Source organism: Notechis scutatus, chromosome 3 (assembly GCF_049901735.1).
Source record: "Notechis scutatus isolate UNSWTSFEM ecotype Mainland chromosome 3, rNotScu1.2, whole genome shotgun sequence".
NCBI lineage: Eukaryota > Metazoa > Chordata > Lepidosauria > Squamata > Elapidae > Notechis > Notechis scutatus.
In genome coordinates this window covers 38,312,483-38,326,719 of record NC_142011.1, presented here as the reverse complement: position 1 = coordinate 38,326,719, position 14,237 = coordinate 38,312,483, and the positions used below count along the sequence as shown (strand labels likewise).

General features: G+C 39.7%; 1 protein-coding gene across 2 annotated transcripts; it reads right to left on the bottom strand.

The window, feature by feature from the left end:
• Nucleotides 1–148: 148 nt before the first annotated feature.
• SIKE1 (suppressor of IKBKE 1) lies at nucleotides 149–10,345 on the bottom strand. 2 transcript variants are annotated; one of them, XM_087959542.1, is made up of 7 exons: nucleotides 10,204–10,345; nucleotides 9,998–10,110; nucleotides 9,748–9,909; nucleotides 9,533–9,638; nucleotides 6,499–6,641; nucleotides 3,199–3,312; nucleotides 149–2,384 (listed from the first exon to the last, which is right to left on the bottom strand). In XM_087959542.1, the coding sequence occupies exons 3-7, from the start codon at nucleotides 9,904–9,906 to the stop codon at nucleotides 2,268–2,270; spliced, it is 639 nt and encodes a 212-aa protein (XP_087815668.1). In that variant the 5' UTR covers nucleotides 9,907–9,909; nucleotides 9,998–10,110; nucleotides 10,204–10,345; the 3' UTR covers nucleotides 149–2,267. The 2 variants fall into 2 exon arrangements, with proteins under 2 accessions (XP_087815668.1, XP_087815669.1); XM_087959543.1 differs by having other exon boundaries at nucleotides 10,211–10,345.
• Between the last annotated feature and the right edge of the window lie 3,892 nt (nucleotides 10,346–14,237).

The window sequence follows — 14,237 nt, the reverse complement described above, 5'->3', positions numbered from 1 at the left end:
ATACAGTTTATTCTAGGAGTAGCCTACTTACTGCAAAGTAATGCTTAGATGCATGTTTATAAAAATGTAGGCAAACCTGATTTTTGGGTGGCAGAAGGATGCAGCTGGTTGCTTACAGGATGTGAAGAAAATAATTTGATACATAATATAAGGCAACAATACATTTATTAGTAGCCATGTGAAAGAATAATCTTTCGGCTCTAAGTTACAATATGGCTTGTTTGTTTTTGGCTTGGTAAATAAAGCAGGGTTAAAACAGTACATGAATCTAGCAGACTTTTATACTTGCAAAATAGAATTGACAAGTTGATCACATTATTTGAGGAGTGTTCTATTGGTCCTCAATTCACAGTCAATGTATCATTTTCAGAAACGTGAAGCTACAGCATTTCTTTATTAAACTTAATTAACAACCTGAGAATACAGAATATAACTCGAATGTCCAAGGATTTGACCAGAAACATTGATATCAGTCAAATTTAAAATATGTCCAAAAGCATCAAAAAAGAGGGAACCTATGGCCCTTTTCATGCTGAAAAACTAGTTTTAATATCCCTAATTACCAGCTGTTATGGCTGGGGCTGTACAACAACATCTGGCCAATAGTGCCTCGTCCTCTGCCATAAATAATTCTCTGTACAAAAAAGCCTTAGCACACAATACTGCCTCAAAACATTTATTTCAAGAAAATGAGCCAATATACATATTTAATAAGACGAGAGGTAAAGATAATATTTTTAATTTACTGAATAGAATAGGCTTATAAGATGGTAAACGATAGTGCAGCATCTCTGTAGGTAATTAAATTTACATCCTACAGGATAGTTACAAAATAATCCACAGCCTATACAAAGACTGGGCAAATTGCAGCTCATAACAAGAACTTATTGATTCTGAAGATGACACGGAAGGCATATATTTAAGGCATAATGCTGCAAAGATACTGAGTTTGTTCAGCTGATTGCATTATGCAAATAGGGCCCACATTTTAAGAATTTTTTTTAAAATCTGCTCAGCCTTTAAAATAAAATTTTCAATGTGAAAACCTGAAAATATCCCCAGATGAATTTAATCAATTAGCCTATCACTCCTTTCCACCAAACGTATGGGGCAAGAAGGAAACTAGCAAAATGACATAAATTTTGTTTAGTTATATTTCTAAAACTTAGTTAAACCAGGACAGCAAGAATAAATATGCCCAATACATTTCATAGATTCTGTTTTACCATCGGAGAATGGATACCCAAGAAATTTTAAAAGAGACATTTATAATGTGTACATTTGAACAATATTAACAAATATTAAGTATATTTATCTTCAACCATCAATCTTTCAAGAAAAATAATTTTTAAAATATTGGCAGGTGCTTGCAAAAAAGCAAATTCATCTTTTACAGGAATAAGATATATATATATATATGTGCAAATGCCTACACACAGAGTAATCTTTATAAGGTATAACAGAGACTTGTTTCCACGCATCTCCTTCCTGACATCTATGCACAGGGGCTTAATGTGACTATAAGAAATTAGAGTCAGTTTCCTTGATCAAGTAGATATTGAGAAAGACAGAAAAGGAACTAATGAGGTTATGCCCCATAATGGATTATCATACCCATTGAACCTCCTAGGTAGGCAGAAATACCAGACTTTGTTATAACCCACAGAGACATCTCCTGCGTGAAATAGTCAGGCATTGTGTGTTACTTTCAGTATTTGTTTATTTATTTCATTTATTAAATTTCTATGCTAAATTTCAACTCCCCTACAAGGTGACACTGGGTGACTTTGTTGATATTAAGAAATAGGTAATATGACAGTATATTTTTAAATGATACAATAAATGCAGCACCAAAAACAATGCTAGAAGCAGAAATTCTAGCATTAAGAGTAGGAGTGCCCAAGCTTTGTACAACAGTGCACCCTAAACATATTTAAGAACTGAATGCCACTTAAATTTAAGTCATGCTAAAAGATTTGACTTTAATATTCTTTGCTCACACTAGAAAAGTTAAGATGATCCTTGCTGCATCCTGCTGAGATTTCTAAAATCATGGGTAACCTAAAGAAAACATTGACTTCACTCTACTGCAGGATTAAGCAAAACAAATCTTAATGAAAGGGGCCATTACAACCCCCTCCCCAGAACAGAACTTACAATATGGTAACAGGCTTGGAATGGTTTCCAAGAGAAGACTAAAGGGAATTAAAGGAACACTCAGAAATGAAGCATACTCATTCCTGCAGTAGAGTTTCCAATTTCCAGGATCAACTGTTCCAGGACTGAGGTTTTGTAGCTTGAGATGCAACATCAAGTAATTCTTTCCTCACTTCAACAGATTCTTTACTGATTGATAATAATTTTCGCAACTCTTTATTTTCAAGCTGAAAATTAAAAATAATAATGTGTGATCTGTTAGTGACAGAGACAATATATTCATTCAGTGCCATAAAAATGTAATTTTGGGGACATCTGTAATTACTTTCCATATATCACTCCTATCATCTTTCCATGCCGCTTTTTGAAAGATCTATCATCAGATAAATGTCCAACACTTCCTATGAGCACCATGGCGAACAGATATAGTACTAGCTTTTGTTAACTAGCAATACAGCTTTGTTAAGGGAATTTTACTATTGGATGCTGGATCCAAGTCAATGTAATCTTTCTGGAACAAAGGATTGTTGAGCTCATCCTTGCGATTCCAAATAGCTGCTCCTCATGAATAGACCACCAAAACTGTCGCTTTTTATGATCAGTTTCTGAATGGAGTAGCTGAGAATTAGGATTTACATCAAGTTCAACCTCTCAAAGCAATCATTATGGACACTAACCTGGAGAGAGCCTTATATCTTAATCACTTTTTTGGATTTAAAAAAAAATATTTGCAGAGATTAAGATTTTTCAAACTGGCAAGGTTTTTCATCAGATGATAATTGTGTAAGTTTAATTGTAAATGTTTTATATATGGCCTTGGTATATGGATTTTGGAAAATTAATAATGGATTAAGGGGCTAAAGAATTTTAAACCCTTCCAACTCTGTTATTCATACTGTACAACTATGAAGCTACTTCAGTCTGATGCATGTAACAAACTTTAACAGAGAACATTCAATGCTCCTTTAAATTTGGATGCTGAAAAATCACAAATATCTTCCTTTTCAACAATCCCACACTTCACAGTGGTTCAGTACTTACCTCTAACTGTGCTAGCTTTTCTTGTATTTTATAATATTGATCACTGTCAACACTGACTGCTTTTCTCATAACTTCTCCCATTTCACAGATTATGTCGATCTGACTCTCAATCTCCTGAAGATAGGTTGCAAAACAAAATTATTTTCAATTAAAAACACGTAAAAGCAGATATTCATCACTATTGCAAATTAAAAACTCTAATGAAGAGAGAAAAAATAATGCTCGGCTGGAGGAATTGGCTTCTTTAAATTAAATTTGTATTTTTCAACAAGGGGGAACAGCTGATATTGTAACTAGGCTTCAATAAACCTTTTTCGCTAGACTGAACTGTTGAAATCTTTCAGATTATAAAAACGCCCTTAAATTAATGCAATTTATTAGAGAAAGTAAAACAAATGCAGCAGACAAGCAGTATACTTTAAATGATAATCAGTCCAAAATAAGGTATTGTAAAAGTAAAAGTATCTGTAATGAGACATGTCCATCCAAGTCAAGAAAACTTTTAATGAATGACTGTTGAACTCTAAAAGGCTAATTTTAAGTTGTGCCTTTATACTACATTTTATTTACCATATATTTCACTTTTTTAATATACAATACCATGGCAGATTTATGTCTTGGAACTACATTAAGTAGGAATCAACTACTGCCATCATACACTTTTTAAATAATCCTGTTATTCCATAATTCTGTTAAAATATATTTTAATTTTCTGAAAAATAGCTTTAAGACAGGCCCTATTATTTAGTAAGGAACATTTTGTTCTGAAATATTTCTAATATGTGCTATGCTTATACAATGTAGTCATGATCCAGTCTCGCCATGCAGTACCAACATACTCAGGTTTCATTTAAGAGCTGGAAAAGACCTTTTTCCTCATTGCAATACCCGCACAGATTGCACATACCCTCAACCCTCAACTTTTTTGCAATGCATCCATGATTTTTGTATCCTCTTAACAAAGATATAGTACTGCTACTGACATGGTGCTCCAATTACTAACACAATCACAGCATTGTCTATGTAATCCTATATAAAAACCATTTATATTATACAAGCTATTCTTGTTACTTCTCATTAGCTCCATGACTATTATTTTACACACCAGTTTAGGAGCAAACTGGAAAACAGGAAGGCTTTGGATCTAGCAGATGGGTACCCTCTCTTGTGTATCTACTTTGCTAGTCATGTTTTCCATTCCCAAAAAACTCAAATAATCTGTAGCAGGGGTTGCCAATCTTTTGGACCTCAGGGACCACCAAACTCATACTTTTAAATCCCGAGGGCCACTAATACGAATTTTTCTAAAAAATAATATATTTAATATAACATTTTTATTTGTTATATTAAATATAAATTTAATATTACATATATGGGTTATGTTTTCGCGGGTATTTATATATATGATATTTAGCTTTGTTCGGGTATTTTCCCACGTCTTTATAGTTGTGCTTTTAAAGTTATAGCAATGTTTATTGTAACACAATCATAACTGTGGGGCAGAGCAAAGGGAAAGGAGGTGCCTCTCTCATCCTCTGAGAAGAAAGAGGGGCCTGGAGACTGGGAAGATATGGACAGATATGGCTCCCCCTCAAACGGAAGCAAAGCAGAGCCCCTCCAATCTGGTCTCCTGTCATTTCATATCTCCTCCAAGTCAGAGGAAACCTCTCTCTCCTTAGCCAGGTGTGGCTGCCTGGAGTTGGGGGGGGGAAGCAGGGCCAGGCTAAAAGCGCTGAGGAAGACGAGCTCCTAATAACCAGGCAATACCCCCCCTTCGGCCTCCACACAAGAAGACTCCCCCCCCCATAGGCTAAGCTCCAGGTTTCTCCTGCCACTTCCAAGCAGAGAAAGTCCCTCCCTATGTGGAGGGCGAAGGGAGGGTCAAGCCCAGAAAAGTTCTTGCCTGCACAAACAGGCTGGTTATGAGGAACCCATCTTCCTCAGTGCTCTTTTGGTTTGGGCATTTGGTCTCCCCCCACCCCACCCCATGCCAAAGGAAAGCCAGCCAGGTTTCTCCTTCCCTCCTATCTTTCCCCCTGCTCTCTCCCCCCACTCAATCCTACTTCAGGACAGAGGAGAGCATGCTGGAAATGTGTGTTGGCATTTCCAAAACACATTTCTCCGGCGCTCGCCCGCAATTCTTCGCGTTCCTCCAGGCCTGACTTGCTGAGGGGGCAGAGCAGCCCTGGTGTCTCTGCTGCCCCCCCCCCCCATGGTCCCATCCATTGCTTCCTGAGGAAGGCACAGGAAAAGAAAGTGAGCAGAAACAAAGCTCTTGCTGGGGCGAAAGAGTGGAGATCAGAAAGCACAGGCAACAGAAAGCGGTGCTTTTCATAGGGGACAGTTTCTGTCTTCTCTTGCTTGTGCCTTCTTTGATCTCCACTCTGTCGCCCCAGTGAGAGCTATGTTTCTGCTTACTTTTCCAGTGCTTTCCCCGGGCAGCGATGGAGGGGAGGGCAGCAGAGCAGAGCGCCGAGAGGGACGAGAAAACTGATGCTGCCGCCACTTCATTCTGGACCTCTGAACTGGTGAGCGCAGGCTTGTCCACTCCACCCCTCCCACCACCACCAGCCGGTACTTTTCCTGCCCTGGGCCATCCCTACAGCCCGCAGCCATCGAGGAAGAGCCCAGGCCAAGAGATGCGAGCTGGAAGGTGCGGGAGTGCCACGCAAATGCAAGTAAGCATGGTGCTACTGCACCTTCCGACCATCTCCCATCGCCGCTTTAGCCCGCCTGTGCTGCCAACCCCCTCTTGCTGCGACAGCACCATCACCTCACCCTGGCTGGCGAGGGCTGCGCTGCTTTTTGCAGGTTTGTGCTTGGCCGAAGGGTGGGGGCCAGCGGGTGGGCGGGCCATGTGGGCTGCGCAACCTTGTGTTCCTGCGCAGCCTGGATTACTTGCTTTGTGGCGGACATTTCTCTGCGGCCCACTAAAATTTTCTCATAGACCACCAGTGGGTTGGCAACAGCTGATCTGTAGTATATGGAATGCCTTCTGAACAGTCATAAATTTATAGACCTACTTGGAGGCAAAATGTAATGAAATTTTGTAGGGTTTTTTGTGGCATAAAAATAATTTAATCATCCATGGTATTTACAATTATTTACTTTATAAGAACTCTTAAGTTACATCTCAGCTGCAGTACTTTCTCCTAGAAAGAAAAGGCACTTCTGAGATATTTCAGAGAAGAGACTCTTAAGAAAAAAGCAAGAGTCAAAAGGAAACAGAGCATACATCCAAGCAACTCTCCTAAATCTATTTCTACTTTTTTTTTTAGAGAGAACATAGTAATTTCTTACCGCAGACTGGCTTTGATGTACTTGCAAAACTGATTGAGAATCCACATCTTTTCTTTTCATCATGAGCTGCAGCATATGTTTTCTGTATTTGCTCATAATAAGTTCTAGTGCATCTTGATGTTCTTCTAAAGAGATCCATAACTCTGGGGAAAAAAGTGTAATTCCATGCTATGACTATATTGGTAGGATGCACATTGGTCTCTAGAATTACTATTTGTTTGGTTACACTTCCATTTCAAATTCTTTCCCTGATGGCAGACCAGGGAAAGACTAGACTTTTTTGATCAATGCACACTCTGGATTAGTATTTTATAATCAAGCAAATTTGATTTATAGTCTAATCCTATGCATTTGAGGGCACATTTCTGTTTTTCACTGAAGCTTATTGTTATGCAAATGTGTGGCAGACTGTCACCTATTTATATAACACAACAGTTAATCAGTGAGGTTACAATCTATTTTTTGAATAAGTTGCAGTTGAATAAACTTGAACAAAATTTGAGAGTTTTTTTTTGTCTTGGCATGCTTATATAACCAGCATATAATGCCACGGGGAACACCAATAATAAAATGATTTTAAGCTGGTATTTTTACCATATGATTTGTTGCATGAATAAGATATAAACTGAAATGTTGGCTCAAATAATACCCATTTTATCAAAGTTATTTACATCAGATCTCACATACTTCCAGCCTCAGAACATTCCTAAAATATTCTAAATTAAGCTCTGAAGTAAAGCCCTCAATTAATGGTAAATCAATACTTCCATAAAAATCGGGGCTTCCGGTTTTGCAAGGCTCGGCGGCAGCAGGAATTCGCGATCCTCTGCGATTCCTGCTGCGCTCGCTGCCGAGGTTCCTCCGATCCAGATGGATCTGGAGGATAGGGCTGCCCCGTAGAGGCAGCCGAAGAGAGAGGGGATCCGGATTTGGGTTTGGGGGTAACGCAAACCCCCTCCCCAGCCGGCAAAACCCCTTTTTCCCAAGGCGGTGGAGCGGCGATCAGCAATGGCCGCCACAAAGAAGCCTGCAGCTGGGTAAGATTTGTGCAAGAGGAAGTAGGTGAAGGCGAAAGTTTTGGCTGAACCGGGACTAGAAGAAACTTTTAAATACCCTGGAAACTGAATCGTCTGAAGGATACATTGTCTCCTTCAGGAAGATCTTACAAGGAAGATCGTAAAAGCAGCGAAAAAAAGCTGAAAGGGAAAGTTACTTTCTTTCACTCTCCCTTCCCACAGAAACAGCAGTTGGAAATCTGGAAAACCTGCTTGGGCATAGAAGGTAAACTTGAAATTTAAAGCCAAGGGGATAAAGGATTACTGGACATTGGAACTAAAAACTTAAAATTCTTTTTATTTGCTATAAGTGGAAGGGAAGAGGTAAAGATTTATTTTAAGATTGTACTGAAGGAGACTGCTTTGAGTTTATAAGATCAGAAATAAAAGGTATTATGACTTCTAGAAGATTACTTTGGAACTGTGTATTTGAATTCTACCCTAGGAAGAGAAAATACAGAAAGAAGAAAGTGCTAAATGAAACTGTTTGCTTTGATTTGGTTTGTTTTGTGACTTTGGGATCTTGGTGAACTATTTCTTGAAAGATTAAAGATATTTGGGTTGTTTCAAAAAAAGGGAAAAAATGCCATTATCTTTTGAAGAATTACAAATGGAATTTCAAAAATTGAAAAAAGAGGAACAGGAAGGCATGGGCTCTTCTGGATCTATTTTCCACTTTTTAGAAATGGCGATCTCTACCTATCAAGAAATACAACAGCGACAGGAAGGCTGGGATCAAGAAGAAGAAGCCATCTTTAATGGACAAATACTCTTAGTGGAGGAAGAAAAGCGTAAGGGGGATAAAGAAATGGTGAATTCAGGACTTAAAAAAGCAACCAAGAAAAAGAAAAATAAGATGAAAAATCGATATGATGTCAGAAAGCAACAGAAAAGAGAAATACAACAGAGAGGGAAGATTAAGAGAGTGAAACTTGAGAGATTGGGGGGGGGTCAAAAAGCTAGAATTGATAAGAAAGGAAGGGAAAAAGGGAAGAGAAGTCATAAAAGCTTTAAACAAGATGTTAAAAAACAGGTTTTTTCAGGGATAAGGGGTAAGATATAATTTTATAAAAATGATTCTGCAAAAGTACATAAGATTGTATGGTAGATATTAGTATTTGAAATTGAATTAGAAAATCAAAATATTATATGAATTAATAATGCATTAAAGGGAAGCTAATATTATTGGCTTGTTTTATTATTTTGAAATGTAGTACTTAGAATGTATGAAGCAGAATCAGTATGAAAAGTATGTATTATTTTAAGTGTAAAATTTAGGGGAAAGATAAAAAGTTGTCATACTTCAACCAGTGGTTACAGGAGAAATATTGTATTAGAAAGAAAGGAAAAATAGATGATTGAAAGAGAACGGACAAAAGATGCAAGTATAATTATTTAAATTGAAATGAAATAAATAAAATAGAATTAAAAGAATGAATAGGAGAGAGAAAATATATAGAAAATATAGAATGTTAAATAAGATATGAAATAGTATATTATTTGAGCACGAATTTGATTTATGTCTGTACAAAAAGATTTAACCCGGGGTAAGCCATTTTCCAAAAAGAAGTTTTATGTATTTATGTTTTGTGTAATGTTTGTTTATGTTTGAAAGGATGTTGGAAGAGAATTAATGAAACTATATATAATGAATATATATAATCTAAGGCAAAAGAAATACAATTAAACAGAAGGAAAGGGAGCAGTAAAGAGATGTTGGGAAAGGATATGAAGTTGAACAGATAAGATAAATATATATATTAAATTGTGTTTGTATAGAAATGTGATAATTTGGAATTATCTTGTTTTTAAATAAGATATTCTATGTGTTTTTTAGAAAAAGATATTTTATGTTACTACATCCTATGTTTTGTTTGCTTGTGTATGTTTTTTAAAAAAATTAATAAAATTTGTTCAAAAAAAAATACTTCCATAAAAATCATTTTAGCTCACAATTATTTCATTAGGACAATGCTCACCTCTATTTTCCTGTTGCAGATCTCTAATCTGAGTGTTTTCCTGAGATAAGAGAATGTGAGGTTTGTATTTAGAGAGATCCTTTAGCTCAGCTGCATCTTCTTGATACTTGCAAAAGAAAAACGTTTTTGTATGAGCCAGAGGACTTGTACAGTGCAACACATCCATTAACCCGCACTTGCCAATCCATTTGTGCCATTAACAAACCTGCACTCACTTTGTGTGAAAGAGTTGTACCAGCTTCTTTCATGGCTACAACTTTCTTATGCAACATAGTAGACTGATCAATGAGAGACTCGGCAGCATTATCGTGATCTTTCAGCCTTTCCAGCAACGTCTTTGCATCTGTCAAGATCTTTTCTATTGTGCAGGCCATTTCCTGAGAAGACAGGGGAGACTCCAGATTCCAAGCTGACAGGATGTAACGATTGGGTGAGGGGAGGCTAAAGAAATGAATCAATACCTACCTTGCCAGCATTTGCTAAGAGAGCTAGGCTCGCATCAGGTTGTAGAACAAGCCGGAACAAGAAAAGTGGGAAGATCGCGCCACCGTGACCGCAATTCAAGGCTTTAGGTTCAGCTATTAGGAACAAGTCAGGAAAACAGCACTGTCTAATCTTTGGTCTGTGCCACTTTAAGACCGGGAGGGGGAGAGACGAAGGAAATTCCCTACCGCTTACTTGGAAATCCCGAGGAACCGCGTTACAGCCCCTTCCCCGCGATGTCCTCCCTCTTCCGCCCGCGCGCGCGCGTACACACGCACATACCTGTGTGTGGCCACGCAATACTGGATCTTAGCTGAAGGAACGAGGAGTGGGTAAGAACCGCTAGAGGGCGCAGAGCTCACGGGCTCCGAGTCGCTGAATTGTCGTCGCTTCCGGTGTAACGTTAGGTTTCGGAAACGAAGGACGTCATGGTTCTCCAAAGGGACTTCCGCTCCCCAGTGAAGCGGCGGGGAGGGGAGGGGAGACATGGGCCTGGGAATTTACGTATACGTGCAAACTGGGGGTTCATCTGGCGTAGTTTGCATTTGTTAGTGGCAATGGTAGTGATGCGGGAGGTTAGCACTGTCTGTACAGCAATATATCTCCAAAGCCATTGGAGAGCCCCCAAAGTAGCAGCCTCTCTAACGCAGGGGTCTCCAACAGTGGCAACTTTAAGACCTGTGGACTTCAACTCCCAGAATTCCTCAGCCAGCTTTGCTGGCTGAGGAATTCTGGGAGTTGAAGTCCACAAGTCTCAAAGTTGCCAAGGTTGGAGACCCCCGCTCTAACGGATCTCTAAAGCGGACAAGCACTTGAGCCTGAGTAGAAGCAGGTAAAATGTCCAACAGGCAGCCTAAGCAAGAGCGGAGTTAACATAATTATTTAACTCTGGTTAAAACTGCTGCCTTGTTCCCTGACTAAACCCAAATGTTCTCGCAGGGCACTCTTGGCACATGTGAATACCGAAGAAGTGCATTTCAGTGATATTTTACTTCCAGGTAAATAGATACAGAAATATAGTTGTGCTTGAGGAAGTGATCAGCCACCCCTCTCCTAGAAAAATGAAATATCCTAGGAAATATTAAAAAGGCAGAATATTTCCTTTAAAAAGAGTAGAAACTCAGAAGCAGAAACTCATTTCAAAAGCAGAAACTCAGCCCCCCTCCACCTTTGCTAATGGGCCATTACTCTGGCTTAGGCCAGGCTATTTTACATAACAAAGATCTCCAGGTAGAGCTATAGGAATTGCCCAAAGCCCTTTTCATTACATCATCATCCAGCAAGGCTCAACCAAGCCTGGGACTCAGGACAGCCTACAGAGTTGCCCCTGCATGGCCCCATGGGAGTCTGACAACCAATCAGAATACAAGCTCAAATTCAAATCTAACAGAGGGTATAAAACTAGGCACTCTCAGCATATCAGCCCTTCTCTTTTTTCTTTACCCAACATCTTGAAGCATGTGATCATCCTTTCTTCTTTGGAGCTCCAAGCCATGTGGTCTTGTCCATCATTAAACCATCCTTCCAAACAGCCTCCATGTTTCCAGTGTCTTTTTCCCCACTGGAACTGCACCCAGAAGAAGCTTGTAAGTTTATATGACAAATTTGTCTGCAATATTCTTTGGGATTTTAACATCTTCTTTACCCTAAGTATGTAATAAGCAAAATATTAAAATTGAATCTCATTTCAGGTAACATTAATCACATCTATGAACCACCGCTATCCCAAATGATTATCAGAAGCTTATAAGATAAAATACACAATGAACAAGATACAATAAATACATAAATAAAACTTTGAGAACTATTAAAAAGAATAACATAAAATAACAAAACCAATGATAATCCAACCAAAATGGAATTGCAGCCCAAATGTTATCCAGGAGAGCTGGGTTCAAGTTGTTTTTGGAAGGTAATGCTGCTGAACTGACACACTGGTCTAAAATTTAGTGCCGCCACCCCAAAAAGAAACCATATGATCCTTAGCCCTCCTCACTACCCTTATGTGGGAGACCACTAGTAGCTTTGCCTAGGTAAGCTGAATTAGCTGGGCCAATTCCGGTGGGAGAAGATGGTCCTACAGAAATGATACCAAGCTATGTAGGGCTTTATAAATCAGCACTAGCACTTTAGCATCCAGAAGTCTAATAGTAATCACTATGGGGCTTACATATAAGTCATAGGCAAATAAAGATATTTGGCTGGCTGATGCACTCTAAACCAGGGGTCCCCAACCGCCGGTCCCCGGACCGGTACCAGTCTGTGGATCATTTTGGACCGGGCCGCCTACTTTGCTTGGGCGCCATCTTGTTTCGACGTGCTGGATCAAGTGCTGGTTTTGACGCCGTCCCTCAGCCTCGACCAAAAATGTCAGCTCCATGCCGTGCATGGCTGGAGAAAAAGGGGACGTTGAACAGGGTTGCCATCTGGCCGTCTTCCGGCCAAATACAAGAAATCTGGCCGTATTTCTATCTGTTTGGCTGTGAAAAAAATGATGTCTCCGGCCAAAGGGAAGTCTGCCCTCAGCAGCGCCAGTCGGCGGCCTGAGGGAGAAAGGAACGTGGGGTGGGGAGAAAGCTTGCCTCAGCGGCTCCGCCATGAAGCGCCTCTTTCCGCCTGGGGAAAGGGAGTGAGAGCGAAAGCGAGAGAGAGGCGTGTGAGCCGAAAGCTGGAATGGGGTGGAATGAAGGGGCTCAGATCCCAATCCAGACCCCTCGCGGGAGCCCCTGAAAGCAGCCCTGCGTTTGTCCGGGGTGGCAGAGGGGCGCCGGGGCCATGGCTCAGCGGCAGCAGCGGCAGCGGAGCTGTCAGCCGGGGGAGGACGAGGGTGCACGACGAAAGGCGCCGGGCGGAGGCGAAGGCAGTCGCCGCCTGAAACAACCTGGAGAGGAGAAGAGAAGACAGCAAAAGAGACGAGAATCCTAAAACACACAGGGCAGAATGTTGCTTTAGCCAAGCTACACAGTGAATATCTACTAAAAGTTTGACTGGTTTAATATGGATTTATTCCCAGGTAATTGAAAGTCTTATTTCAGCTGGAAGAATTCTAGACAATGCTCTGCTTGCCAAGGGGTTGCAGCGAAATGGGGCGAGAGAGATCCGGAAAGAAGTGGGCTCTCCAGGTATTTGGAATGAATCCCCGGAATTCCTTATATGCCTGGATTTCTGAACCTCAACAACTTTAAAATGTGCGGACTTGGACTCTCTGAATTCCCCACACACCTTACAATTGTTGAGATTGTGGAAAGCTGAAGACCATATGGGAGATCAAACCTATCCTAAATGTAAAATCTGAATTGCGGATTATTACCTTACAAAACGCTTTTTGGAGAAAACATATATTTTTGCCAAACATATATTTTTGTTTGATCATGATCAACTGAATCATGATGACTTTATTGGAGTCTAGTCTTGCATTTATACACATTTTTAGTAATCCTCCAACATTGGTTAATTTTGGTGAGTTGATAGTGTAATAGTAAATAAAATAAAAAATAAAAATAAATAATTAAATAATTAAATAAGAAATAAACAAATAAATAAATAACCCTAACCGGTCCTTGAAAAAGTGTTCCTGCATGAAACTGGTCCCTGGTACAAAAAAGGTTGGGGACCACTGCTCTAAACCAACTGCAATCTCCAAGTGATTAGAGGCAGTTTCAGGTACAATGTGTTACAGTAGTCTAAATGGGTGGTAATGAAGGTACAAGTCACTGTAGTGAGGTCCTCCTCTTCCAGGTAGGGCAGCAACTGGAACTTGTGCAAAGTCCTCATTCATCTCATACTTGCTGTTCCAGCAGAAGGCTCCATCCAGTTGAAGACTTGCTCCTTTAGGGATGGCGTCACCACACGCCTATTAGTTTTCTTGGCGACAAGAAATGCGACAGCATATGGTTTGCCATTTTCTTCTGGGAGACTTTTTAGCCTTTTCATCTAGCTTTTCCATCTGTTACAGGTAGTCCTCAACTTAAAACCTTTTGTTCACTGATCGCTCAAAGTTACAACATGACAATTTTTCACATTTATGACCATTGCAGCATCCCCGTGGTCACAATATCAAAATTTGGACACTTGGCAAACTGGGTCATACTTATGACAGTTGCAGTGTCCCAAGATCATGTGATCATTTCTTTGTGACTTGATAAGCAAAGTCAGTAGGAAAGTCAGATTCATTTAACAGCCATATTACTAATTTAACAACCACAGTGACTCACTTAACAAC